General features: G+C 54.1%; 1 protein-coding gene across 3 annotated transcripts; it reads left to right on the forward strand.

Moving 5' to 3' along the window:
- Nucleotides 1-137: 137 nt before the first annotated feature.
- SLC3A2 (solute carrier family 3 member 2) lies at nucleotides 138-14,669 on the forward strand. 3 transcript variants are annotated; one of them, XM_037052970.1, is made up of 10 exons: nucleotides 138-265; nucleotides 8,659-9,093; nucleotides 9,469-9,642; nucleotides 10,239-10,333; nucleotides 11,788-11,856; nucleotides 11,934-11,992; nucleotides 12,136-12,316; nucleotides 12,426-12,569; nucleotides 13,944-14,027; nucleotides 14,137-14,669. In XM_037052970.1, the coding sequence occupies exons 2-10, from the start codon at nucleotides 8,664-8,666 to the stop codon at nucleotides 14,497-14,499; spliced, it is 1,599 nt and encodes a 532-aa protein (XP_036908865.1). In that variant the 5' UTR covers nucleotides 138-265; nucleotides 8,659-8,663; the 3' UTR covers nucleotides 14,500-14,669. The 3 variants fall into 3 exon arrangements, with proteins under 3 accessions (XP_036908865.1, XP_036908862.1, XP_036908864.1); XM_037052967.1 differs by lacking the exon at nucleotides 138-265 and having other exon boundaries at nucleotides 8,533-9,093; XM_037052969.1 differs by lacking the exons at nucleotides 138-265; nucleotides 13,944-14,027 and having other exon boundaries at nucleotides 8,533-9,093.
- The last annotated feature ends 11,143 nt before the right edge of the window (nucleotides 14,670-25,812 follow it).

Raw genomic sequence — 25,812 nt, forward strand, 5'->3', positions numbered from 1 at the left:
GGGTCTCTATCGCCGGTCTCCCGGTGGACTTGGAGTGGCTTCTCGCGGATCCTCGACAGATGCTGCGTTTGGGTCACAGCCGCCTGCTCCCACGCCCTTCCCTGAGCTCCCCTTACCCACACACACCCTAAAGGCCTGTGCAGGTCCGCTTCTGTGGATCCCGAACACCCTGAACCCTCGACCGTTGTCGTTTCGGTTTCACACCAGCCGCCCAGCGCACAATCCGGGCCTGCTGCTCAGGGTGTCGGCGCGGCAGGTGCCTCAGATACTGAGCCCCGGGCGGAGCTCAGATGGAGGTCCCTGGCATGGAACCATTTGGGGAAGTGAATCAGGCCGTAGGTGCCCCACTTAAGTCCGTGACGGGTCCGATTTTTCCTGACTGGCCACCAGTGTCCTGCTAACCCGTCCGATTTTGCCAAAACCTTGGCTTGTAGTAAGGTTAACATTAGGAGCACCCAATGTGTTAAGCACACCGCATAAATTGATTACTCCTCCCATATCCCCAGAGGTAGGAGAACTATAAAACTCCCTTTTATAGAGAAGGGGGCCCCAGGTGTAAGCTTTTGCACAGCTGCCTACAACTCCCGCTTGATTACCAAGGTGGTTCAGTCACCGGTAGACACTTGTTACTGAGACCTACCAGCATTAGCTCATCAGTCATTTGTGGTAAACAACCTAAAGTACCTGCACGTTGTATAAACCTTGACCAAAGCTCTTTGGGCTCTTCTGTACGGCCTCAATATACAGTCCTAGGAGGAAGGTATAAAGGTCGTGTTATAGGTTAGGAACCTGAGACGTAGAGAGAAAGGTTAAGTAACTTGCTTGGTGTTACATAGCCGAGTAGTATGAGAGTCAAGGTGCAAATCCAGGCAGTCCGGTGCCTGCCCTTTTGACCACCCGGCCTCACTGCCACCGTGGCACTCTGTTCTCAAGGTAGTCGGGGAGCAAGTGAATACATACACGGGGAACAAAGAAAATGATCTCCTGGTACTGTTCTCAATCTTTTTTCATTATTGGGTAGCTCTTCACAGGAGCCTGGAAAGACATTTCCCGTCTCAGGTGGTGTAACTCAGTGGATCCAGCCCTGGCCTGTGAGAGAGGGTCCTCAGCTGGATTCCCAGTCAGGGCACATGCCTGGGTTGCGAACCAGGTCCCCAGTGGGGGCATGCAAGAAGCAACCACACGTTGATGCTTCTCTCCCTCTCTTTCTTCCTCCCTTTCCCTCTCTAAAAATAATTAATTAATTAATTTAAAAAATAATATAAAACTGGGAAAGATTTCCTGGGGAAGGCCAGATGAGAAGGGCCTGGAATGCAAAGCAAAAATAATTGAGTTGTAGATAGTGAGAAAAAAGCCAGAGAAAGTTTTTGAGCAGGCTGATGATAAGAAATGAAGGAATGAGATGGAGACAAGGACCTTAATTAGATTGTCTCAGTAGTTTAGGCTACAAGCAGGTATATTCTGTACTAACGAGTGTAAAGGCAGTGGGCATGGGAAGGAGAGGATTTAAGTCAGGGGTCTCCCTCCACCTCACCCATCTACAAAAACGGCAGTAACACAGATGAAAGATATGAACTGGGTGCGGGACTCTGGAGGACGGAGGCAGACCTTGCTTAGCTCCTGCAGATTGTTGCCTTGCCACAATATTGTCCCTGTAAAAAACGATATGACCAAGAGGTTCCAGAAATCCAAAATTGTGTATTAGTTTGTCCGTTTTTAAAAGATTTAAAAATTTATTTTTAGAGGGGGGGAGGGGCAAAGAGAAGGAGAGGAACATGGATGTCTGAGGGATACATTGATCAGTTGCCTCTCACTCGCCCCCAACCAGGGACCTGGCTCCCAACCCAGGCATGTACACCAACTGGGAATCAAACTGGTGACTTTGGTTTGCGAGTTGGCACTCAATCCGCTGAGCCACACCAGCCAGGGCTTATTTGTCCGTTTTAAGTGTTGGCTTCTAACTTCAAATTTTCAGCACATTCTGTGACAATCGAAATATGCCAAAGGTGGTCATGACTGAGTTTGCAACCTCTTGTGTAGTGACATAGAATCCACCAGAAAAGGGGAATGTCAAAAACAGGATGCTCTTTTTGGAAGCTATAAAGGAGTTGAAGGAGATAAGCAACACCCCCTCCCCCCAAAAAAGACCAGTGTTCTTGGCAGTTGGAGGTTATAGGTGACTTTCATTTAACATTTATTCTACCAATGTTTATTGGTGGAGCACCTACTAAGCACAGGGAACAAATATAGTAGTTCCCTACTATACCAGGGAACAAAGCAGACAGCCCCTTTATGTTCTCTTGAAGTTTATATTATGGATAGAAAAACAAGTGATAGATACGTCAAGTGGGATCAAGTGCTATGACGAAAACTAAGCAGGTGGAGAGAGAGGGATTGCTGGGGCAGAAGGCGGTGCATGGTCCTTTCACTCAGAGAGGGCTTCTCGATAAGGTCGAAGCTTGTGCAGCCTCCGAAGGGGTTGGGGGCGGGGAGCCCTGTGGGGAGGAGTGCTTCAGGTCGAAGGACGAGAGTGTTCTGTGCTTACTGTTTTGTAGGTAAAGTTCCAGGTCGTGGTGAGGATTTTTAAAACAAACCTGGGGACATTTTATACACGTCAAGGAGAGATTTAAGTTTGGTGAAAATGTGAATTTCGTTATTCATCCAGTTAAGTGAATGTGGAACATTTTCTTCTTTGAATAAGATAGAAAGGGGCCCTGGCTGGTGTGGCTTCAGTGGATTGAGTGCCAGCTGGCAAATGAAAGGGTTGGGTCGTTGGTTCGATTCCCAGTCTAGGGCACATGCCTGGGTCCCTGGTTGGGGGTGTGGGAGAGGCAACCAGTTGATGTATCTGTCATGCATCCATCCATGTTTCTCTCCCTTTCTTTCTCCCTCCCATCCCCTCTCTCTAAAAATAAGTAAATGAAATCTTCTTTTAAAGATTTTATTTATTTATCTTAGAGGGGAAGGGAAGGGGAGAGAGAGAGAGAAAGAAATATCAAGGTATGGTTGCCTCTCATGCATCCCCTGCCGGGAACCAGGAACTGGCCTGCAACCCAGGCACGTGCCCTGACTGGGAATCGAACCGGGATTGTGTGGTTCACAGGCCCGCACTCAATTCACTGAGCTACACCAGCCAGGGCATTAAATAAATAAAATCTTTAAAAAATAGAAATAAAGAAGTAAAACACACAATATCTGACTAGTTAGTCAGGGGCACTGACTTCTTTCTTTTCCCTTAAACTGTCAAGTAAAAAAGTGTTAACAGTCAACACAATAGCCTTTCAGTGTGAATAAATTTAAATTATAGCTATTCTTTTGTCAGATTGGCAAAAAATATTTTTGGGTGTGTCACAGAATTTTAGTAATTAGTTTGTGTCTGTCACAAGATGAAAAATGTTGGAAAGAGCTGTCTACGGGGGTGCAAACGGCTTTCAGGCATTTTTCCCCGGGGAATCCTCTGCCCCCTCCTGGCAGCAGGAAGCACTGCGTGGATTAGCAGAGGAGTGGGGATGTGCCAGCCCCTCTACCGCCAAAATGCAGTTTGGGAACAGAATATGCCACTGGGAAACTCTCCAAGGGAAGGATTAGAATGATTTGGGAGAGGACTGAAAATCAGAATTTTGTAAGGAGCAGCTTTCAGGATGCTGTTGTAGACTTGAGTAAAATGTATAGGAGCAAGGCCTGCTAAGAATCTTTTTTAAAAAAATATTTTTATTTATTTATTTTTAGAGAGAGGGGAAAGGAGGGAGAAAAAAAGGGAGAGAAACACTGGTCAGTTGCTGATTGCCTCTTGAAAGGCTCCAGTTTGCTTCCAACTGGAAACCTGGCTTGCAATACAGGCATGTGCCCTGACCTGGTGACTTTTCGGTTCACAGGCTAATGCTCAATCCACTGAGTCTCACTAGCCAGGGCTCAGAGTAGGAATCTTAATTGCAAGTTGTGTCTTTGGTTTTGGACCCAAGCTCAAGAACGATATCTGTTCTATTTAACAGCTAACAAATTATCTTCCTGAGGATACTTTATCAAGTGGACTTTTTGCACAGGGAGGTTAAAAAGAGACTTGCTCCATCCATTCCACAAATCCACCTGATGTTGCGGGACCTCCAGGAATGGTGCGGTTCTCCCGTCTGGGGAAATGCCAGTTCAACTGCGGGCTGTTGGCATTCCACTATACCTTTCAGTTTGGGGGGGGAAATGTAAATGGAATCTATTTCCCCTTTTTCTTTAGCGCTAGAGTTTTGACATGTTTTGCCTGCCTTTAAGAGTGAGTCATTCATAGTGTTCTCTTTAGAATTTTGTACAAATGATTTTGTCCCCTAGCGATAGGCCCTTTTTCAGACGTCCACATTTTTACCGCCGTGAGCAGGGCTGCAGCGAAACCGTCTGGCTGCACTTGTGCGTATGCAGGAGAGCTTCTCTGGAGTAGGGGTCTGGGAGCGGCGCTGCTGGGCAGCTGCTGTATTTTCAACGCGATGGCTGCTGCCATGGCTCACCTGGGGTGGTTGTTTCAGCATAGGTTGCCACTTACACAGTTTCTTATCGTTGTCATCAATTGGTTAGTCAGATTTTTTAAAAATTGATTTTGAGGAAGAGTGAGAGACAGAGATCGATGTGTTGTTCCACTTACTGACGCATTCACTGGTTGCTTCTTGTATGTGCCCTGACTGGGGATTGAACCTGCAACCTGGGCGTGTGGGGGACGATGCTCTAACCAACTCAGCTAGCTGTCCAGGGTTAGTCAGATATTTTAATATTGCCAATCTGATGGACATGAAATTATATTTTCTTATTATTTTAATTTATGTGGGGGCGACTTTTTCCCACAAGTTCTCCCCCAACCCCGGTCTGCCACAGATGAAAGTAAACACTACTAAGACACGATCTGCTTGGGGAGGAGACGTGGCCAGTTTCTCCGAGGAAAAAGGCGTCAAGCCCCTTCCTCCAGGGGCTTTTATTGGGTTGTAATACACAGGAATACAGAGCGGCAAGGATCAAACAGTAGATAACACTTCAAAGGAATCTGAGGGCTTAGTCTGAGTCAGAGTCTGTCAGGAAGGGGGTTTGCAGAAACTTTAGGGTTTCCTGCTCGGACCCTTAACATATGAATGAAAACATTCTTAGTAAAGCAGGTTTCACAGGTTTTTTAGGAATTCTTTGTGATGCCAGATTTTTCCCGGATCCCCTCCAGCAAGGCAAGGAGCTGCACCCCTCCCCATCAGGTTTTTAGGCTTAAGTGGACTAGAGCCAGGAAGTGCTTCTCCCAGAGGACATGGGGACTCAGGCTATGTCACATAGCGGGGGGCGGGGAGGCAAGGGTCTATTGCTTGCTCTTTGTTGCAGCCCCCCCGCCCCCGCCCAGTCCTTCCATGATGGCCTCCCAAGTGATCAAGTCTGGGTTAGGTTGCCCCTCGCTGTGAGGAGACTTACCCGTCTCTGACTTCTGACCATGCTTTGGGGGCAGGGAGGAAAATGAGGCAGCATTCGCTACCAGAGGCAAGCTTTGTCTCTTGTGGCTTGCATTCCGGAGGTCACTCACTCATCCTTAGCCCTGGGGGTAGTTACAATTTCTGAAACCAGGCAGAGCGGTCTCCAACAAATTTACATGTTTCCTGAGTACTAATGTGGTTATGTAATCTTTCTAAGAACCCACTGGCCGTTCTTTTGTGTACCCAACATCTATTTTTCAAATGGCTGAACTGCTCAAGGCTGATGGGTGTTTTGGAGGCAGAGCCTGAATGCTTTCTTTCTGGGTCTTTGGAACAGCGCCTGGCTTTGGCAGAGTTGCAGGGTCTGTTGGATGGGGACAGTCTCCTAAGTTCCTATCTTTGCTCTTGCTTTGGAAATCTTTTTTTTACACTTTGGGGGAAAAATAACATCTTTATCTTTTGGCCAAGATCAAGTAATCCTCATGTGTTGGGAAACATAACATGAATTTTTGCAACACAGGATTAGAACTTTCTCTGCACACCTGGCCCCTCCGCATTCCCCCACCTCCACCTGCGGGCCTGAGTGTGAAGTGTGGGTGGCGCTCGGAGCACCTGGTCCTTATTGGCCTCTGGGCTGTTGAACTGCTTTGCTCTGCTCTGTCTCAGTTTCTTCTGAACGCTCCATTCTTTTTGACAAATGATATACTTTGCATTCCTATCTTAAATTTTATATTTACCAACATACATTGTAGGATCTGAGGCTCTCTAGCTGCCTCTCCCTCATCCTCGAAGTTCCTTTACTGCCCTCCCCTAGATTTAGTACTTAGTTTCACTTGGTGAACAGTGAGTGACACTTTTTTTTTTTGCTGCAGGAACAGCTTCATCTGTGTAAGATAGCGTGTCATTAAATTCCTTTTCACTTTGATCTCTTCATCTTCAATACTGCTTTTGTTGAATTGAGTCTAAGAAGGGAATTACTGGGTTTGATTGATACAGTTCTTCCACTCATTTACCCACTGGGGCCTGCTCTGTGCTCCCTGTGAGCAGGAGGTCCATTGACAAAGAGCACGAGGTCCTTGCTACTTGTCTTTGGGAGTGTGAACAGACGCTCAGGCAAGGGAGTGTAATAAACACCCGGGTCATGCATTGTAGCAGAGGTAGGTGCACAGTGGACGGACAGTAATTCTTTGGGGGAGTTGAGAAAAGCTGCCATCGGAGCTAAGTCTTGAATGAACAGGAGCTCGTGCGGCAGAGTGGAGGACAGCAAGGGCGGACACACAGAGGGAACGGTGTGAACAAAGATGCAGAGGCCTCAGAAAGTCGAGTGTGCTGTGACTGGCGGGTGTTCGAAGGCTGACGTGGCTGGAGAGTGGTCCATGTGGGAGGTGTGGGAGGTGATAATCAGGGAGGTAAGTTGTCCCCTTCTTTGTCCCATGCAAAAGGGATTGGCTTTGTCTCCCAGGAGCCACCGGGGCTGTGAGTGAATGCTGTGTTCTTGTGGGTGTCCCGTGGGATGATCTGAACAAGAGCTTCTGACCCCACAGTTTTCAACCTTGAGCTTTCATGCTGGAGATAAAGTTTGTGCAGAGCTGTTGGTTGGCACTTAACTGCACGCTCAGGGCACCTTGGACTTCTTATCATCTTTGAACACTGGTCTGAACTCCAACCTCTACCCACTTGCCTACCTTGGAAGTCACTCTGCTCTCCCAGCCTGGGGGTGGGGTAAAGGCCTGGGGATGGAGAAGTGGACGGCAGAGGACAAGCTGAGCCCTTCACAGCTTTGGCTCCACCACTTGTCTGCTCTTTCTTCAGGTCTTGGCTTCTGCTTTCTCCCAAATACACAGCCATCTTGGCTTCCAGCCCAGGTGAGAGTCAGAGAAATAACTTCTTTCCATCAGCTCCTCTCTGAGAATAACCGAGCTGGCACTGCTCAGGAACAAGAAGTTCCTGAGAGCATGGGCACCTCACAGTGCTGAAATGAACCTTGTCTTTGCCCCACTTAGCCTCAATGCAAGGACCTCTGAGCAGGGACGGTGGGTGGTTTTCAAGGCCTCTGCAGCACCAGCTGCCTCCAACGCCTGTCTTAGTGAAGGGATGGGGGGGCTTGTGGTAAGGGGACCTTGGCACCCTGGGGAGCTGGGGATAAGCAGTGGGAGGACCTGGGCAGTGGGGAAGAGTCTGACCATGGCATCCTCTGATCTGTTGTAGGAAGAAGGTGGGTGCCTCTAAGGGAGCCCCAGCTCTGGAATGCTGGCTACAGCCCAGAGGTGCCTATGAGGCTCCGTCTTTGCATGTGGAACTCCTAGCTGCCAGGACATGCTGGCGCCAGAAACTGGGGGAGGAGGGGGAGACTGGGTGTGTCAGCACTTCCCTGTCCAAACAGAGGCATAATAAAACGTCTTGGAGAAGACTGGATTAGAGTTAGTTCAGTTAAGTGAAGAAAGCCAAGTACTGCAGTGGCATCCCATAAATAATTGTTGCCTGGTGAATTAACCGAACTAAACTCAAGATGAGTCTTGAAGGGAGTAACCCTGTGGAAGCAGAGGTCTCCTCATGTCTCAGAGGCCTAAGAGGACAAGGCCTGGGGGGGAGAGGGCAGAAGCTGAGTCTGGCAGGATTTGAGCCGCAAATGGCCTTGCGAAGTTGGGAAGGCAGGCAGAAGCCTGAGACCTGGGCCAGGGGAAAAACAGAGACGATGGATGGTGTGGGGATAGTCAACAGCCGCAGTGAGGTCTCTGGGGCCTCGGGACCCCCATGATGCTAGATGTCCCCATTCGGCTCCCACCGTCCGGTGGCTGAAGTGAGGGACCTGTGGTGATACACGGCATGGGGAAAAAAAAATCACGAACGCTGTCCACCTAAAGGTGGCTCCCTGCTATGGTGGCTTCTTAGCGTCCTAATCGAAGGAACTTTGGGAGTAGACGGGCTAGAGATGAGAAACTGTCCCACTAGTTGGACCACTGGACCAACAGTTCCTGACACTACTAACCGGTCCGCCGCTCACCAGAGCTATCAGAAAGAATAATCCTGTAGGTACCACCTTAAAGCGCACACGGTGGAGGGGGGGGGGGGGGCGGGGCTACTGATCCAATTTCCTGTAGTCGCTGTGCTCAGCATCCGAGGGCCTTTAGGAGCTACAACGAGGCAAGGAGACCTGTTGGGGGCTCGGAGATCTAGACAGGCGTCCAGCCACCACCTCAACACAGCCTGCGTCGTGTCGCCCGTTCCGCAAGCACCATGAGCCAGGACACCGAGGTAGACATGAAGGAAGTGGAGCTGAACGAGATGGAACCCGAGAAACAGCCGATGAACGCGGCCTCCGGGGCGGCCGTGTCAGCGGTCATGGCGGGCGGCACCGAGAAGAACGGTCTGGTGAAGATTAAGGTGGCCGACGACGAAACGGAGGCGGGGATGGCCAAGTTCACGGGCCTGTCTAAAGAAGAGCTGCTGAAAGTGGCAGGCAGCCCCGGCTGGGTGCGCACCCGCTGGGCGCTGCTGGTGCTCTTCTGGCTCGGCTGGCTCGGCATGCTGGCGGGCGCTGTGGTCATCATCGTGCGGGCGCCGCGCTGCCGCGAGCTGCCGGAGCAGAGCTGGTGGCACAAGGGCGCCCTGTACCGCATCGGCGACCTTCAGGCATTCCAGGGCCAGGACGCGGGCGACCTAGCTGGTGAGCGCGGTGCACCCCCCATCCCGCCCCCCCCCTTGCTGTTTTAACTGGTTTCCCAATAGACTAGACTAGGAAGGGGTTTCCATTCGACCCAGTAGCGGCAGCTGGTGCACCGGACACAGCTCCTCCTTCCTTTTTCTTTGAAGAATTTTCCCCACCCCCCTTCTCATTCCCGCGGCTAGTTGACTCAGCATGTAAGCCTCCTCCCACGGCGCCTGAAGCCAGTCACAGCCTGTTTCTGAATCAACTTGGTAGGCTGCTTGCATCAGCTCCTCTGAGTCCCGTGATCCAGCCTCATCCTCCCCACTTAGACTCAGGGGAGGGAGACCACGGGCCTCTACGATCGCCTTACTCTCTCCCTCTTTTCCATTTCAGGCCTGAAGGAGCATTTGCATTACCTGAGCACTCTCAAGGTGAAGGGCTTTGTGCTGGGCCCAATTCACAAGAACCAGAAAGATGACATCGATGGGACCAACTTGGAACAGATCGACCCCACTCTTGGCTCCAAGGAAGATTTGGACACTCTCCTGCAGTCGGCCAAGAAAAAGGGTGGGGGTCCTGGAGTGGGCAAGGGGGCAGCTGGGAAGAGTGAGGTCTCCAGGACAGAGGAAGGTCAGGATAGCATTTTTGTCCGGTTTGCCCTGGACTGGCTCTAAGCTTTCCCAGGGCAGGAGCGAAGCAGCTTTGTTAGGCTTCAGACTGAAGTGGATTCGCCAGGTGGTTCAGAGACTTCGCACTTGGCTGTGCAGTCATTTCACTGTGCACCCCCCCCCCGCCCGTGCCCTTATTTTTTAATGTGGGCTTGTACTAAATCGGTGGTTTTTCAACTTGCAAAGAGTGGATCCTTTGGGAAAAGCAAATGGAGCTAAACTCTTGTCTCACTTTAAAAGGATTCATTTTGTTGGGGGGGGGGAGCGCAATGCCCCACAGCTGGGCCTTTCTATGAACAGGATTGACCTTCTGCCTTGAGAGATTTCAAGGCCCTTCCTTGCTCTGTTTCAATGGACTGAGATCCATCAGGGTTCAGCCCTAAGCTTCTGCAGGAAGTAAAGCAAAGGAAATGGTCTGACTTGTATTTGCGGTTTTCCTCCCTTCTCCTCACCCCCCAGTCTCCCTCACAACTGTCTCCTCCTGCATTGTTCTAGGCCTCCGGGTCATCCTGGACCTCACCCCCAACTACCGGGGCCAGAGGTCCTGGTTCCTTCCCAATGAGAGTGACGCTGTGGCCGCCAAGATGAGGGTGAGTGTGCTGGTGCTGATGGCAGGGGCAGCGGGGGCTGGGGCTCGGTGGGTCCTTCCACAGCAAGCCCTGTGAACCCTGCCCTGCCCAGCTCAGGGCCCTTCCTGCTGGGGCTGGGCAGGCACCCCTGTTGTTGCTTGTTCCTTTTTTGACCTCTCATTTTTCTTTGAGTCTTTGAAGGTGATCATGGCAGGAAGGGAGCGTCTCAGATGTTAGCCTTTTCTTTAGGAGAGGAACCCTTTGTGAGTGGGAATCTGTCCAGCCGGTTTCCCATTTCTTGTTCCCAGCTCTTGTTTGATGTGTTTTTGAAGTACAGCCCAGTCTGAAATCCTAAGCCCTGGGGTCTTCGTGTGTGTCTGAGACCATGCCGGTATTTTATATATGTTGTCCTCTGCATACTGAACAACTGTCAGTGAGGACACCGAGGTTCAGAGGTCTCCGTGTGACGGGGATTTGAGGTCCCAGTAGCCTTATTTCTAGACTCCGACTTCCTGGAAGGTACAGGCTCAAACTCCATATCCAACAGGCTGGGAGTCACCCAAGCTCCCAATGCCTGGGTTCTGCGACACTGACCAGCTCCGAATGGGTGGGACAAAAGTGGAGGCAGCCCCGCTTCTGGGGTAGAGCTCTGTATTCCCAGCGTTTCCGTAGGCCCCTAAGGGTCATCCATTTCATGAAAGTAGCAGATTGCTAGAAGACCCTTTGAAAGTTATTGATAAGGGATGTTTTCAGGTGGTGATGGCATAAAGAGTGATGGATCCATTGGATGACAATAGACAGGAGAGGGGAGCAGAGAGAAAAGGGGGAAACCGGGGTAGTGGGAATGGTCCTTGGTTCTGTGCCCCACAAACCCCAGGGCTGCAGGCCTGGGCCTGTTCTGCAGAGCTGGCTCTTCTCTCAAACCTGCATCTCACCTGCCCTGGGGGTGCGCTGTAAACTCTCCTTCTTTCTTGGCTGTGCTCCCACTGGCCTTTCCTGCAGCCCCAGGCGTCAGGACACTGCGAGAGGAGTCAGTATGTTTGTCTTATGTTTGACAAGATTTGGGTCCCGTCTCTGCTGCTCTGTGGCTGGGCCTTGGGCTTGTCTCCTTGCTTCTCTGAGACTCTTTTCTCATCTCTGAAAGGGGTATACCAGCCTTCCACACATGCTAAGTATTAAGTAAAATTATATTTAATAACACGCTTTCTCTGTTGGGCATTATTTGTAATGGGGAGGAGTAGGGAAGAGAAATGCTGTATGAGAGAATCAGTGGTGGGTTGTGACGGCTGTGGACCAAGGCTGCACCTTTGTGGCAGAGGTGGGAACGTGAGACTGTTCAGGTCTGTCCTGCAAGGGGCTCTGCCAAGGTCTTGGGAAGTGCATGGCAGGCAGGGTTTCATGTGGGCTGGAACTTTCTGCGCCTTTGCGTGACTGTGGTAATACTGCCTCTGTTCCTTTGCCCCTCCTTGCTATAGGACGCTCTGCAGTTTTGGCTGCAAGCTGGCGTGGCCGGGTTCCAGATTCGGGACGTGGAGACTCTGGGGGTGAGTTGCCTTGCGTGTGAGAGGCAGAGCCTGGATGGGAGCCCTGGTAGTCCTTGACTCTGCTTTTTGTCTTCTAGGATGGGCCATTATACTTGGCAGAGTGGCACAACCTCACCAAGAACTTCAGTGAGGATAGGTGAGTACCAGGCCCCCTGGCCCACCCTGGCTGCATTGTGGGAACCCCTCGGTGGAGTGCTAGGGCCTGGGAAAAGGCAGTTCCTAGTCCATTCTTCCTTTCTAGTCCAGTACCAACCCTGACCCCTGCTCTGCTGTCTGCAGGCTCCTGATTGCAGGGACTGAGTCGTCTAGTCTTGAGGAGATCCTGAGCCTGCTCAGCGTGAGCAGGGACCTGTTGTTGACCAGCTCGTACCTGTCAGCCTCCGGTTTCACTGGAAAGCGGACGGAAGAGCTGGTCACCCAGTATCTGAATGCCACGGACAATCGCTGGTGCAGCTGGAGCGTGAGCACCACAGTGGTGGGGGAGGGGCGGGCTGTGCTCTGGAGCACAGGGCTGTTGGGAGACAGGGGCAGGGTGGGCTTGGGGCTCACCAGTGCGCCCGTTCCTACAGCTGTCTCAGGCTGGGCTCCTGGCTTCTGCTGTGCCAGCACACCTCCTCCGACTCTACCACCTGCTGCTCTTCACCCTGCCAGGGACCCCGGTGTTCAGCTCCGGGGATGAGATTGGCCTGAAGGCGGCAGTCCTTCCCGGACAGGTATCTGCCCCCCCAGCGTGAGCGGGGAGGTCGTGTTTATCCAGCTCGGCGGTTCTGTGGGTTTGGGCGGACAGGCACGAGCCTGGTGGTGGCAGTGGGTTTGATGCCTAGTCATTCACCTAGTTGGTGGTGGTGTGGCCTCACCAGCTGTGTCACTTCTCCTGTCGTCTCTCCTGTGATACTGTATTTCTTGTATGGTAGTTAGGATTCAGTGATGGCTTACTTCAAGTACAGTGTTGGGCCCTGGTAGGTGTTCTCTGTGGACGCCCTCACTCATTCGCTCAGTCAGTCACTCGCTCATTTTCCATTCATTGTGCAGCGGGCACTCTGCCCTGCAGGCTGTCACAGTGTAGTGGGGGGCCAGGTGAGTGAGACAAGTGTGTGCAGTGAGTGTTGTGACAGGGGATGACCGTGATGCACTCGCTGGGCTCTAGTTATGAGTTTGGAGGTGACACTGGAGCTGGTACTTACAGAACCAGTCATTCATTGTTTCCACCAAGTTTTGTTGAGTGAAATCCCATGTGCCGTGCACAGAGGGCTCTGCGGTGCCCAGAGGACTGGAGGCGGTGAAGTCAGACAGTCAGAAGGTGTCCTCACGAGGCCAGGCGCTGATGAGTGGTAGGGCTTAGAGCAGGGGTGTCACACCCATTTTTAACCGGGGGGTGGGGGGTGGGGGGTAGCACATCAGCCTTGTGGTTGCCTTCAAAGGGCTGAGTGTAAGTTCAGGACTGTGTAAGTGTAACTACTCCCTAACTAGGGGTGAGGAGCTGGGCACTGCCATCCAGTAGAAACAAGGGTTTTTGGGTAAAACAAGGTGAAGGGCTGGATTCGGCCTGGGGGCTCTGTGTTTGCCACCTGTGTCTTAGAGATAGGCACTTGGTGGTTTCTTTTTTTGTTTTTGTTTTTTAAAATTTTACTTCTTAGAGGGGAAGGCAGGGAGAAAGAGTGGGAGAGAAACACCAATCCGTTGCCTCGCAGGCTCTGAACCGGGGCCTGTCCTGCCCCCCAGGCGTGTGTCTTGACGGGAAGTCGAGCCAGAGATCCCTTGGTTTATGGGACAAGTCCCAACCCTCTGAGCCTCACCAGTCCGGGCTGGGGTTATGTTTTATAAGAGTGGCCACAGAAAGCCCTCTGAGACAGTGGAGCAGAGACAAGAGGGAAGTGACAGGGCTAGCTTGTGGCTGTCTGGGAGAAGGGTCTTCTTGGCCGAGGGGACAGTGTGTGCAGAACCTGAGGTGTGAGTCTGCCCTGCTGCTTGTCCAGTGGGGGTTGGGAGTGAGAGCAGAGCATGTGAGTCTGTGGGGGCGCGAACGGGGAGGAGGGGTGAAGGGGCACGGCCCAGCCTTTCCCTGTCCTGCTTTCCCTGCTCTCCAGCCAGCAAAGGCGCCAGTCATGCTGTGGGGCGGATCCAGTTCCACCAACAACTCAGGGCCTGGGAGCTCCAACATGACCGTGCAGGTAAGGGCGTGGTGGCGGGGCCTGGCCAGCAGAGGGCGCCCAGGGGCCTGTAGGGGTTCTGATCAGGGGAGTTCTCCATCCCTTCCTGCTCTGTGTCCATGGCCTGCAGGACCAGAGTGAGGACCCCCACTCCCTCCTCACCCTGTTCCGGCGCCTGAGCGATCTTCGGGGCAAGGAGCGTGCCCTGCTGCACGGAGACTTCCACGTCCTCTCTTCGGGGCCAGACCTCTTCTCCTACCTCCGCCTGTGGGACCAGAACAAGCGTTTCCTAGTAGTGCTCAACTTTGGGGATGTGGCCCAAGCTGCCAGGTTGGGGGCATCTGGCCTGCCTGCCAGCGTCAGCCTGCCTGCCAGGGCCGACCTGCTGCTCAGCACTCAGCCAGGCCGTGAGGAAGGCGCCCCTGTGGACCTGGAGCGCCTGAGCCTGAGGCCCCACGAGGGGCTGCTGCTCCAATTCCCCTATGTGGCCTGACCCAGGGCTCCAGCCCTTCCCTTTCTCTTCACAGACCCATTGGACTCTGGCTTCTCTCTCTCTCTCTCCCTGTCTTTTTATTTTTACTGTTACAGGTAACAGAGGAACCCCCAATAGTGTGTGTTGTGGCTTCAAATAAAAGTCAACACTGCCCGGTGTGGTCCCATCTTGACTCCACCCCTCTGTTCTGGCAGGAATTTCTCCCCTTCCTCTGCCTGCCTGGACCTCCGCCACAGCAATCAGGGCCCCGGCGTCTCACGTCTGCGCAGCCCAGAGAGCAAGGGGCCCGCCAAGCTCCTAGTGCGGAGGTTTCAGGGCTGGGGCGCCCACTGGGCCTCCTCCCCCTGACGGGGCCTGGTGCTGCCCCGGAGCCCTGGGGTCTGGCTGCTCTTACCTCCCTCTGCCTGGTCTCCAGACATGTGCAGTCAGTTTCCTGAGTTTGCAGGCTTGGCCTTTCAGGGAGAGAGAGTACGTTTCAGAGTACGTTTTCTAGACGTACTTCCAGAGGACCCGGGGCGGGGGCCCTTCAGCCATAGGACTTTATGGCGCACCCGGCCTGTGCCAGCTCCTGGGATAGAGGAGGGATCAAAGGTTGGTCACCCCTATTTCCTTGGGGCTCATGTTCTGCTGAGGAGATGGACTGGAAATAAGATGAATCAGCTTTAGAGTGTGGTGGGTATGCGATAGTGGTCAAAGAGGAGAAAGTGGAACAGGAGGAGAGGTAGTGTTTGGGGTGAAGGGAATTTGGGGTACAGAAGTGACATTTGAATGAGAGGCCTGAAGGTGGGAGGAAGTTAAGGAGGCAGATCTGTGGGGAAGGAGCTCTGTGGAGCCCTGGGTGGGGACTGTGTCCAACACTGAGGAAGGCAGAGGGCGGGGCCAGGGATGAGGTCTAGTTGGCCAGGGCGGGCAGCTGGTAAAGGGTGCTGTCAGGCCACACCGCAGGTCAAGGAGTTTGGCATCTGCGCAGTAACAGTGCGGCATGGTCCTCCCCCTGCCCAATACCCCGACTGCCCTCACTTCAGACACCAGCTTGGAGCTCATGGCTGTGTCAGTGGGTCATTGCTGCAATGATCACAACTCAGGAGGCGCTGAGACTGCAGTTTTCGTGCAGGGAAAGGAGACAGGTTTGAACTGACTGAAGGACGAGGTGCTCAGGGCAGAATGCACATGTGGAGCTTCTGAGGGACAGCCCAGTCCCAGAGGAGTTCTGGGCACAGACCTCCTGGTGTAGAACTCACTGGCCAGGGAGGGAAGCTCCCCCAGCCTTTGGTGTTCAGTGTTCCTGGGGGCTTACTCACCTACTGACCTTGTGGCTGACCTTGGGTCTCTTCTCCAGAGGTGGCAGGACCTGAGGCCCTCACCCTGAGTCACATCTTCAGGCTGGTGTCTGAGGTCCCCGTCCTAAGAAAGGCACTCCCGCCAGTCAGGACATTCCAGGGCTGGGACCACACCTCCCAGAGGCTCAGGGCAAAGGCCAGACCTGCAGCGGAGATGAATTCCTGCCTGTACAGTGGGTCAGGGGTGGGGTGGCGGTTGGGGGGCTCTGAGCAGTGACCCCCACTGACTTGGGTGGTAACTGGATCACTGACTGCCTCTGGCTGGGAGGCTGGTGAGGGTGGGCGCTGCTGTTGCTGCTAGAGGGTCTCTGGGGTGGCCTGAGAGGGACTGGGAACATGCGTCAGGTCCCTGCATTTGTGCTGGGCCGTCCCCAGGGAGTGCTGTGGGCCCCTGGGCTGTGGGCCCCCTGGGCTGTGATCAGGGCCCTGGGGGTATGGGCGGCCTCCCAGCTTCCTCAGGGAGAAGAGCTCAGTTCCAGGTTTGGGCATGGCCCTCTAAGGGAGTCCTGGTTGAGGAAGAAAGGAAACTGAGGCCCAGCCTTGTGGGCTCTCAGTCTACTTCCCTCTGGCGCTGTGCCTGTGGGCCGTGAGGCCCGTCAGCGCTCTGCCTGTGCCTTGGGTGTTGTTCCAGCACAGTCCCTGGAAGACGCCTGGCCTGCTGGGCCTGGGCCCCAGGCTGCCAGGGGGTCCCCCCTGCTCGTGTCTCATCCAGGGCCCTCTTCCTGAGGTGCCCACCTCTCCCCTCCTCGGGGACCTTCCCCAAGGTCCCAGCTCCAGCCTCCCCCTTCTGCTTCCAGGTGGCCTCCTCTCTGGCCCACCGTGTGTCACACGGTCACCGTGACCACATGCTGTCAGTAGTTCACTGTGGACTTGGAGAAGGAGCTGTTCTGTGACACACAGACAGGACTCACCATCTCCACCCTTCGTAGCTGTGTGGTCTGGTGGCATCATAAGTGTGGGACGCACGGCCCTCACCAGCCTCCACCTCTGAAGCTTTGTCATGGTCCCAAGTGGAGACTGTGCCCAGGAGACAGGAGCTCTCCCCCCATATTTGCTTTTAAAGCAGAAAATGAATGAACCAGCAAGTAAATGAAGGTGCTCAGATGTTCAGTGGTGGTGGGTGGGCTCCTGCTGCTGCCCTGACCTCTGTGCTTCGGAACCGGGGAGGACACTTAGAAGCCCTCTGGTGGCCCTGGGAGCTGCACCCCTCAGTGCCCCTCCCTCCCCACTAAAGCAGGAGGGAAGCCAGGCCACCTGCAGGCACGGAGGCTGTGTCATTAGCCCCCAAGCACAGTGTGAAGGGGAACCCTCCCCGTGGAGTCAGAGGAAAGAGTCCAGAACGCCTCACCCCAGGGCAGCCTGAGCTGCCAGCAGGGCTCCCCTGACACTGGGGGTGGGGTGGGGTGGGGGCCACGCAGCTCCCCCAGCCAAGTCCCCTCCCCTGTTCCCGAATTCACCCACCATTTTCTCGGCCTCTTCTCTGTTCCTGGTACCATCCTCAGCCTCTGCATGTGGCTGGCTGGACCCTCCCCCCCCATAATTTCCAGTCCCCGTAGGATCCAAAGGACCCAAAGCTTGGAATCCGGAGCACCGAAGGCCGTGTTAGAAAGTTGGTTTAATGAGCCCTGGCTGGTGTGGCTCAGTGGACTGAGCACCAGCCTGCGAACCTCAGGGTCACTGGTTTGATTCTAGTCAGGGCACATGCCTGGGTTGAGGGCCAGGTCCCCCAGTAGGGGGCGTGGGAGAGGCAACCACACATTGATGTTCCTTTCCCTCTCTTTCTTCCTCCCCTAGTGGATAAGTAGATAAATAAAATCTTTGAAAGAAGAAGATTGGTTTAATGGCACTTGCACTTTTCTTCCCCTGGGTCCAGGAGGAGGCCGAGGGCCCCTCGAGGCAAAGGGACTCTCCTGGACACCAGTGGGGCTGCACCTGGACCGAGGCCTTAGCTCCATGGCCAGGCTCCCTGTGCCACTGGATGGGTCGTGCCTCAAGGGCCCCGGGCCGATCGCCAGGCTGTGGGTCTGGGGAGGGACTGACATTCTGTCTGAGTCATTCTTCCAGAGCCAGGCAGTGTGGGGACAAAGAGTGGACTAAAATGCCACCCCCTGGGCTTTACTGACTAGGAGTGGCAGCCCCTGTGGCCTCCATTTCAGTCCCGAGATCAGGGCTGTGGGCAGCAGGGAGCCGGGTCTGGGGGACAGAGGCAGAGCTGGGTGCAGGAGAGATGGGGACAGCTGGTGACTGCACCTGCCCTGGAGCTGCGAGTGAGCGGCCAGTGGGCGTGTGTGTGACTCGAGGACAGGACAGGGCCTCCCGGGTTGGGGGACAGCATGTACAGCCAGCCACTCAGCTGAGACAGCACAATGGGAGTGAGGACCACGAGGCAGTTTGGGACCAGTCTGGGGAGTGGGGAGAGCCGAGCAGAGGCTGAAGTGCCAAGGCCTCTGCCAGCCAGGGTCCAGGTGGCTCCGCTCTGCCCACGATGGTCCCCACCCTGGTCATGCAGATTCGCAGGGAAAATCTCCGTCCAGCACCCGCTGAATTGGGATCTCCCAGGGGTCAACCTGGGAGGCTATTTTTTAAACTTTTAATTTTTATTTATTTACTTTTAGGAAGAGGGTCAGGGAGGGAGAAAGGGAGAGAAACATCAATGTGTGGTTGCCTCTTATGTGGCCCCCACTGAGGACCTGGCCTGCAACCCAGGCATGCGCCCTCGCTGGGAGTCGAATTGGCGACCCTTTGGTTCTCAGGCAGGCACTGGGTCCACTGAGCTACACCAGCCAGGGCCTAGGAGTCTATTTTTAAGCAACTTTCAAAAATGACTCTCCTGGCTGTTAGGGAATCACAAGGTCAATGGTTCCCAAACTTGCTTGGTTATGCCCAAAGGCAACGGTCAGAAAAGTCCTGATTTTGCTCCTGGCTGTTCTGTGTCAGAAGGTGGACAGGACACAGGAGGCTCGGATGAGCAGGAAGAAAGGAGCGCTGCTCCCCCAGTGGGGAAAGCCCCGGAAGGGGCTGGGTGGGGAGTGATGGGGTCAGGCCTGAGTTGCAGAGCTTGCTGGGGCTCTGCTGCCGTGGAGGAAGAAGCTCAGGGCCCTGGGCTGGGGGCAGGGGGCCATTCGGAATAGCCTAGGAAGTCTCAGAGTCGGGGTGGGGGGGGCAGAGGCTGTGGGGGGGGCGTGGTTGGGAGGGAGGGTTCCAGTGGAGCGGTGCCAGGTTTCGTGAGGGTGCAGCAGGGGTGGGGGTCGGGAGGTGTGTGTGGACTGGAGTTTCTAGTGGGTGAGTGGGGGCAGGAGGAGAAGCCCCAGCAGGTGGGGAGATGAGGAGCTCCAGGCACTGACACGCGTGTTCTGGGTTTGGGAGCTCTTGGCCTTGCGGGGGACTTTCCAGCAGGGGTGGGGGAGGCGGGGACCCAGGAGCCCTAGGGGTAGAGGCTGGGGTGCTGCTGTGAGTGTGAAGGATGCCTTGGTGACAGTGTGGGGTGAGAAAGCTGGAGCCCCGAGGTCTGGCAGACGGTGGGAGAGGAGCCTAAGAAGAAAGAGCAGAGGAGAGCTGAGCCCTGGGGGTGGGGGGTGATGGGAGGGCGGGAGGACTGGGCCAGATCAGTGTCAGAGGGAGCAGCCNGAGGAGCTCCAGGCACTGACACGCGTGTTCTGGGTTTGGGAGCTCTTGGCCTTGCGGGGGGCTTTCCAGCAGGGGTGGGGGAGGCGGGGACCCAGGAGCCCTAGGGGTAGAGGCAGGGGTGCTGCTGTGAGTGTGAAGGATGCCTTGGTGACAGTGTGGGGTGAGAAAGCTGGAGCCCCGAGGTCTGGCAGACGGTGGGAGAGGAGCCTAAGAAGAAAGAGCAGAGGAGAGCTGAGCCCTGGGGGTGGGGGGTGATGGGAGGGCGGGAGGACTGGGCCAGATCAGTGTCAGAGGGAGCAGCCGTCCTGGGAAGCCTTCAGACTCGGGGACAGGGACATCATTGGGCCTGGTCTCCAGAGCTCTTCCGGACACAAATAGATGGAGCGATGTGATGAGTGTGTTTAGGATCTACTCTCAGTCCCGTTCAGCAGAAGAAGGCTTTCCCCGGTTTTTGAGATGACAGCGATGGCAGCACGTTTGCTTCAGTTTGGGGGAAAACGCTGGGGAAAAGAGACTTGCTGGGCAGCTGCCTTGAGGTGGGGAGATGGAGCGGGATCTAGGGCGGTTGTGTGGGCTGTGGGGTGGGGACAGGAGGGCTGGCCTTTGTGGGAGCAGGTCACAGAGGAGGAGGTGCTCGTTAGCCCGAGGTGGTGCACAGAGGCGGTGGGCGTTGGGGTGTCCCACCCACAGATTGCCCTACTTACTCTTGGTGGGGCAGGAGACAAGGTCATCCATCAGCTGAGGGTGGGTGGGGCCTCACCAGTGTTGGCTGTTAGAGGGGAAAGTACAAGAAGAAACACCCGGGACCTCCCTGTGCAGCGTCTGTTTGGAGGCCAGTAGCAGCCACATCACCTACTTTTAGAAGGTGAGACCTACCTGAGGCCTGTTAAATCAGAACCCAAGTGGTGAAAAAAGATGCTTATTGCTATAAAGGACCCAAAGGGGAGTAGGATTAAGGGTAGGAGGTGGGCGTGGGTGGGGCAGGGGAAAGCGGTGGAGGGAAAATGGAGACAACTGTGTTCAAACAACAACAAGAAAAAGATAAAAGATAAGTATGCTTGTTGAGGCCCTGGCTGGTGCGGCTCAGTGGATTGAGTGCCGGCCTGGGAACCAAAGGGTCGCCATTTGGAGTCCCAGTCAGGGCACAGGCCTGGGTGGCCGGCCAGGTCTCCAGCAGGGGGTGTGTGAGAGACAACCGCACGTTGGTATTTCTCTTCCCCTCTTGCTCCTTCCCTTTGCCTCTCTATAAAAATAAATACATAACATCTTAATAAAATATGTTTATTAATTTTAGAGAGAGAAACCTTGATTGGTTGCCTCCCATGTGCACTCCATCGGGGGATCGAACCCGCAGCTTAGGTATGTGTCCTGACTGGGAATTGAACCCCCAACCTTTCTGTGCAGGACATGACACTCCAACTAACTGAGCACTTGGCCAGGGTCGCGTCTCAGGCCGAGTCTGATTGAAACCCCGGGTGACCCCTGTGCACACTCCCGGCGGACAAGCCCTGATGTAGGAGAAGGCAGAGTCGCTGGTGGAGGGGACGGTGGGCAGACTGACAGGCAGTGTGAACAACGGGCTCCAGACCTGCTCTGGCTTCTCTTCAAGGGGACGGACGGAACTTCAGGGCTTGACCTTGAGCGCTCTGGATCCCTCTGACGGGGGGGGGGGCATCCCCCCAAAATTCAGCATGATCGGGAGTAAATGTCTTCTCTTTCAAAAGCCGCCAAAAGAAAAGCAGATCATTTTCTGCGTGACGAAGCCATCGTTGCAAACGTCGTTTCTGACAAGAGAGTCTTGTCAAGACAATGAAGTTTGAGAGGCTGTTGCCTTGGCATGTGAAAGGAACCGTCAACGTTTACGAAGCTCATGTGATTCTGGTTGCTTGTCTCCTTTGATAATGCGTTGCCCTGGCAATACTATTTAAATTCGCATCTCCATTTTCCAAGGCGTATAAATAAATACCTGTGCGTCCTTGTGAAGCCGGAAGGGGAGCATTGGCACCTCTCTCTCCTCCCACGCGCAGGAGGGAGAATGAACCCAGTAAAGGCACCATTTCTCGAAGAGTTTGAGAGTCTAGTCTCATATGAATCGATGCACAGAAGGCAAGGAAACCTGTTGTGAGGCAGAGGGTAGGGGACGTGAGGAAGGAGGTCAAGGTCGAGAATCCCTTTGGGAACAAGGCAGGGAGCTGACTGAGGACGGGTCCAAGCAGAGTGACATGGCACCGTGAGGCCCGTTGGCTGAGGTCAGCAACCCTGCGTCTGTTCCGGAGCCCGTCTGCGAGCTGGCAGGTTTTTCCCCCCAACAGTGCTGGGTGGCCTATGTGTAGGATCGGGGATGGTGGTCCCAGGGGTGAGTCTGCAGTGGGAGCAGGGGCCAGGGATACGTGTCTTGTGGGGGAAAGACTACCCAGCTCTGGCTTCTTGGGGGGAAGAGCCATGGCAGGGGAGGGACTGAAAGACAGAGAAAAGAAAGGACAGGGCCTGGCGGAGGATGAGGGAGCCTGGTGCCGGTGGGCTTTAAGCTGTGGAGAGTAGAGGGTGAGGTCCCTGGGACTGGAGAGGGGATGATACCTGCAATGCTACGTTGCCTGGCTCAGGGGGAGGGCAGGGTTGGCCAGGCCACCAGTGTTAGCAGGGAGTATGGGCTGGAGATCACTTGGGGGCAAAACTGCTTTCTATTAGGGGAAGGGAGAAAGAGGAGAGAAACATCCGTGTGGCTGTCTCTCAGGCACCCCCTACTGGGGATCTTGCCCACAACTGGGCCACATACCTTGACTGTGAATCGAACTGGTGACCCTTTGATTTACAGGTCAGTGCTCAACCACTGAGCTACACCAGCTGCTCTTACTCATAGCACTTCTGACACCTGATGTACTGTTGTTGTTTTTTTCCTTCTTGCATCAGCTGTGTCTCTGATCCTCCAGACACTGACTGGGAGTCCTGCAATTCAGCTCAATTCTGACACCCTGCCTGCAGTCAGCATTGGATCCTACAGGTGAAGGGCTCATTCCCACATGATTGACCCCTTTGAGGTGTCCCACTGTCACCGGTACTTCTGACCAACTGGCTATAAGTTCAGGGGGTTTCCATAACTCTCTCCCCAGGTTCAATAAGTTTAGGACGACTCACAGGAGTCGGGAAAGTGCTTTACTGGTAATAGTAATGACCAGTTTGCATGAAGGATACAACTCAGGAGCAGCCATGCAGAAGAGATGCGTGGGGCTAGGTCCGCTGCGGACCAGGAAGCTCTGGGAACTCCTCCCCCTAGGAATTTTTATGCAGATTCCATTGTGGAGGCATTATTGATAAGATCATTGGCCGTTAGTTATTGAACTCAATCTGCAGTCTTCTCCCCTCCCGGGAAGTGAGGGGTGGGGCTGCAAGTTCCGACCCTCTGCTCAGCAGGGGTGGGTGGGTTCCTGGTTCTGCTGCAAACCAGCTGACAACCTGAAGCCATCTAGGCATCGCGTACCCCACTGAGAGTCCCCTTATTAGCCGGAACTCAGGTGTGCTTTGAAGGTGTCTATTGTGCATAAGAAAAGATGCTCCTCTCACCTCTGTCACTCAGGAAATCCCAAGAGGTTTAGAAGTTCTTTTTTTTTTTAAAGAAATTATTATTTTTTAAGATTTTATTTATTTATCTTTAGAGAGGAAGGGAAAGAGAGAGGGAAAAAGATATCAATGTATGGTTGCCTCTCATGCATCCCCTGTTGGGAACTGGCCTGCAACCCAGGCATGTGCCCTGACTGGGAATCGAACTGGTGATCTTTTGGTTTGCAGCTGGCACTCGATCCACTGAGCCACACCAGCCAGGGTGGGTTTTGCGTTTTTAAATGGCTAAAAAGAAAATCAGAAGAAGGAATCGAACCGTGATCATTTGGTTCGCAGGCCTGTGCTCAATCCACTGAGCTACACCAGCCAGGGCAACAAAATCTTTTTTAAAAAAGAAAATTTCTGAGCCTGGAGAGTGGGTCACAGGATCCTCCCATTTGTAGCCAAATCAGACTGAAGTAGTCACCTGGGGACCCACTACTTGTGACTGGTGTCTGAAGTGGGGGCAGTCTTGTAGGACTGAGCCCCTAACCTGTGGAATCTGAGGCTAATTCCAGGTGATGCTGATTCCAGATAGTGCCAGAACCTGCAGGGCACCTGGGTGGTATTGGAGTTGGTTAGTGTGCGGGGAGAAACCCTGCTCCCCTGGTATGCGAAGTTTTGTGAGTAGGGAGTGTAGGAAACAGATTTTCCTTTTAGAAGGGCATGTGCAAAGGAAACATCGATGTGTGAGAGAAACATCAGTCAGTCCATCAATCAGCTGCCTCTCCCACACCCCCAAATGGGGACCTGACCCGGCACCCAGGCATGTTCCCTGACAGGGAATCGAATTGGTGACCTTTTGGTTTGCAGCTGGCACTCGATCCACTGAGCCACACCAGCCAGGGTGGGTTTTGCGTTTTTAAATGGCTAAAAAGAAAATCAGAAGAAGAAGAAGATTTTGTGACATATGACAGGGATGTGAAATTCAAATCTCAGTGAAATTCAAATAAAGTTTTATTGGAATGCAGCCACGGCCATGTACTTACACATTGCTCTGGCTGCTTTTGACTGCAATGGCAGAGTGGAGTAGCTGCGACGGAGACTGTGATGCAGAAGCACCTGCATGATGCCCTTAATTTTGCCTCTTGGTCCACAGAGCCTCAAATATTTACTATTTGCCCCACTGCAGAAAAAGTTCACTAAACTCTGGATTAAGGGATTACTGTATTTTGCCACATACAATGTGCACTTTTGGGGGCCAGAGTTTTGGGGGGAAAACAAGGATGCACACTATACATGGGTATAATGACTGCATGCCATGGGCATAATAATCCGTATATAATGCACACAGAAACGTGTGTGTGCATCATACATGGCAAAATACGGTATCCGACCATCTCAGGCAAGAGGCCTGCACTGGGGTAGTGTCAGTGGTGTGGAGAACCCTGGATGCATTTGGGAACGATTCAGGGGGCAGACTGGGCACAGGGGTGAAAGGAGGAGACTCGGAGACAATGCCCAGATTTCTGCCCTGAGAACTGTGCATAGAGTGGGAGGGAGGCCAGCGAGGCCAAGAGGGAGAGTGTGGAGCTGGGCAGCAGGGAAGTGCAGGGGAGCTCGGCCGTCTGTGCCTTATCCGCTATGCTGAGAGCGCCTCCGGCTCTTTAGGGCCCGAGGCTGGTGTGGAGCACCTGGCCTCCAAGAGCTTTGGTGCTGTAAAGGCAAGCAGGTGCCCGCCAGTATTTCCTGTTGGGTAAGCGTCTCTCAAATGGGAGCCAGGCTTCAAAAAGTGAAACCAGGGATCCCCAAAGCCTGGGGAAGCACCTGGAGAATGTGGAGCTGTCCCTAGGTGCGGACCCTCCCTCGTCTATCACCTAGCTGTCTGGTGAGCTCGGCCTCCTGGGGAGACGGAGGGCCCTGCCTCTGCATGTTCAGAGCAGCAGCCAAGCGGACTGACCCTTTGGGGACCTTGGTTCCTGCTGAGGTGTGGGGATGGAGCCGAGGTGGCCAAGACCCCATGGGTCCTACGGTTCCGTTCTCTGGGAAGCAGCCCAGGCCTGACTATTCCCTTGATTGCCCACAGATGGCGCTAAAGCGACAGGCTGTGAATGGAAGTGGGGGCTGGGGGTTGGTGGGGCAGGCAGAGGACAGAGCATCCTAACTGGTGGTCTCCCTCTAAGCCTGCTCCTACCTGCTAGGGGACGGGGTGGCATTCACAAAGCTGCCTTAATCTTTCCCAAATTCCTGCTCAGGCACGAAAGGGCCCTTATTTCTGCGGCCAAGAAGGACTTCTTCAGGGTGGGAGTTTGTGTGCAGTTTTGGGGGTAAAATCATGGCATGTCCAGCCACCCTCCGCCGTCCGGCTGAAGCCATTTCCTCCATCTTCTGGCAGCTGGATCTGCAGGACTGTCGCTTCAGAGGCTGGCAGGGCACAGACCCCCTCTCCGGGAGGCTTTCTGGCACGCTCTCCACCACCCAGGCTTGCTCCCCAGACTCCTGTCTCCAAGCCGTTTCTTCCCCCTGCGCTGTGGTGGGAGGGTTAGTGTTAGGTTGGTGGGGATGGGGTGGGGGTGTGGTACCCTGGACTGTTCAAAGCCTAGGCTGGAGAAGGGCGGAGGGATGTGTGTCGGAAACCAGCCCTTGTTTCTGGCCTTCACCTGTGAGCAGCCTGGTCTCGTGATGACACCGATCATAGAGCCATCGCGGTACTTTCTCGACAGTCTCCCTCATCTTCTTAACTCTTCCGTGAGGGGCTCGCTCACAGGGAGGACACTGAAAATCAGACTTGCCTAAGGTTGTGTAGGGA

The sequence above is a fragment of the Sturnira hondurensis genome, unplaced genomic scaffold, assembly GCF_014824575.4.
Source record: "Sturnira hondurensis isolate 20B ecotype Veracruz unplaced genomic scaffold, ASM1482457v3 Scaffold0007797, whole genome shotgun sequence".
NCBI lineage: Eukaryota > Metazoa > Chordata > Mammalia > Chiroptera > Phyllostomidae > Sturnira > Sturnira hondurensis.